The sequence below is a fragment of the Colobus angolensis genome, unplaced genomic scaffold (assembly GCF_000951035.1).
Source record: "Colobus angolensis palliatus isolate OR3802 unplaced genomic scaffold, Cang.pa_1.0 Scaffold34, whole genome shotgun sequence".
NCBI lineage: Eukaryota > Metazoa > Chordata > Mammalia > Primates > Cercopithecidae > Colobus > Colobus angolensis.
In genome coordinates, this window is record NW_012116710.1 from 5,491,576 (window position 1) to 5,493,210 (window position 1,635).

At 56.1% G+C, this 1,635-nt stretch overlaps 1 protein-coding gene across 1 annotated transcript in view; it reads right to left on the reverse strand.

The window, feature by feature from the left end:
- Window positions 1-1,162, reverse strand: part of CAPN12 (calpain 12) — a 12,078-nt gene extending 10,916 nt beyond the window's left edge. The window contains exons 1-2 of the mRNA XM_011952521.1: window positions 1,099-1,162; window positions 276-394 (exon numbers count right to left, since the gene is read on the reverse strand). Of these exons, the coding sequence (XP_011807911.1) occupies window positions 276-394; window positions 1,099-1,132 (153 nt within the window). The 5' untranslated portion in view covers window positions 1,133-1,162. The remainder of the gene's footprint in view (window positions 1-275; window positions 395-1,098) is intronic.
- Window positions 1,163-1,635: the final 473 nt, after the last annotated feature.

Below are 1,635 nucleotides of genomic sequence, written 5' to 3' on the forward strand. Positions count from 1 at the left end.
AAAAAAAAAAAAACAAAAATAAAAACAAAAAAAATTATCTGGGCATGGTGGTGGGTGCCTGTAATCCTAGCTACTCAGGAGGCTGAGGCCGAGAATTGCTTGAACCCAGGGGTGGGGGCGAAGGTTGCAGTGAGCCGAGATTGCGCCACTGCGCTCCAACCTGGGTGACAGAGCAAGACTCCATCTCAGAAAAAAAAGAAAGAAAGAAAAAGAAATCCATATCACCAAGTCACCACGGGGAAAACTGAGGCATGGGCAGAGGAACGGAGCTGTACCTGGAAGTGGAAGACGCCTGCGTAGCCATGCTGGAAATCCTGTCCAGGAGGGACCACCCGGCGCAGGAGCCGGGGATACAGAGTAAGGGAGGCGGCAGCCGCAAGGAACCAGCAGTTACCTGGGAGGAAAGGCCAGGATTAGGTGAGGAGGGAAGGACGGAGGCCGGGCGCGGTGGCTCACGCCTGTAATCCTAGCACTTTGGGAGGCTGAGGCAGGAAGATCACTTGAGCCTAGGAGTTCAAGACCAGCCTGGCCAACATGGCAAGACTCCAGTACAAGAAAATTTAAAAATTAGTTGGGCATGATGGCCTGCACCTGTAGTCCCAGCTACTTGGGAGGCTGAGGCAGAAAGACTGCTTGAGTCCAGGAGGTCAAGGCTGCAGTGAGGTATGATGGTGCCACTGTGTTCCAGAATGGGGGACAGAGTGAGACGTCATTGAAAGAAGAAAGAAGGAAGGAAGGAAGGAAGGGAGGGAGGGAAAGAGAGAGAAAGAAGGAGGGAAGGAAGGAAGGAAGGAGAAAGAAAGGAGACAAACAAAAAGAAAAAGAGAAAGAAAGAAAAGAAAAAAGAAAAGGAAGGAGGGAGGGAAGGAAGGAAGGAAGGAAAGAAGGAAGGAAGGAAGGAGGGAAGGAAGGAAGGAAAGAAGGAGGGAAGGAAGGAAGGAAGGAGGGAGGGAGGGAAGGAAGGAAGGAAGGCTTAGGGAGAAAAGAGACTGAGGAGGGATCCAGGGGCCGGGAGTAGGGGGACCAAGGGATGGAGCTGTCAGGATCCCAGCTGAAACTGGCTGGATCTGAGGACTCAAGGTGGGTTCAGGGTCTCACCCAGGCTCCCCTGACACACATCTGTGCGGCTCATGTCTTCACAGATGAACTTCGGCTCAGCACAGAACTCCTGTGGGTGGTGGGGGATTCCAGGCCTCAGCCCCAGAAAGGAAGGGAAGGTCACATGCCGGGGCCCTGCCACCTCTGCTGCTCCAGGGCAGTGAGGGCCTCCAAGCCCCATGAAAGGCCTGGAAGCCTGTGGGCAGGAGCGTGGCTTCCCTGGGTCTCCAGAAGCTGTGCTAAGCCAGTCCCATGGTAGCCCCCTCCTCCCTCAGACCCAGAAGTCCAGATCCTCAGCATGCTTCTCCCTCAGACCCATTAGTCCAGGCCCAGCCCCTCCTCCCTCAGACCCCTGAGTTGAGGTCCCCAGCCCCCTTCCCTCAGACCCAGGTGTCCAGGCCTTGGCCCCTCCTCCCTCAGATCCAGAAGTCCAAGTCCAAGACCCCTCCTCCCTCAGACCCAGGAGTCCAGACCCCCAGCCCCTCCTCCCTCAGACCCAGGAGTCCAGGCCTCCAGCCCTCCTCCCTCAGACCCCGG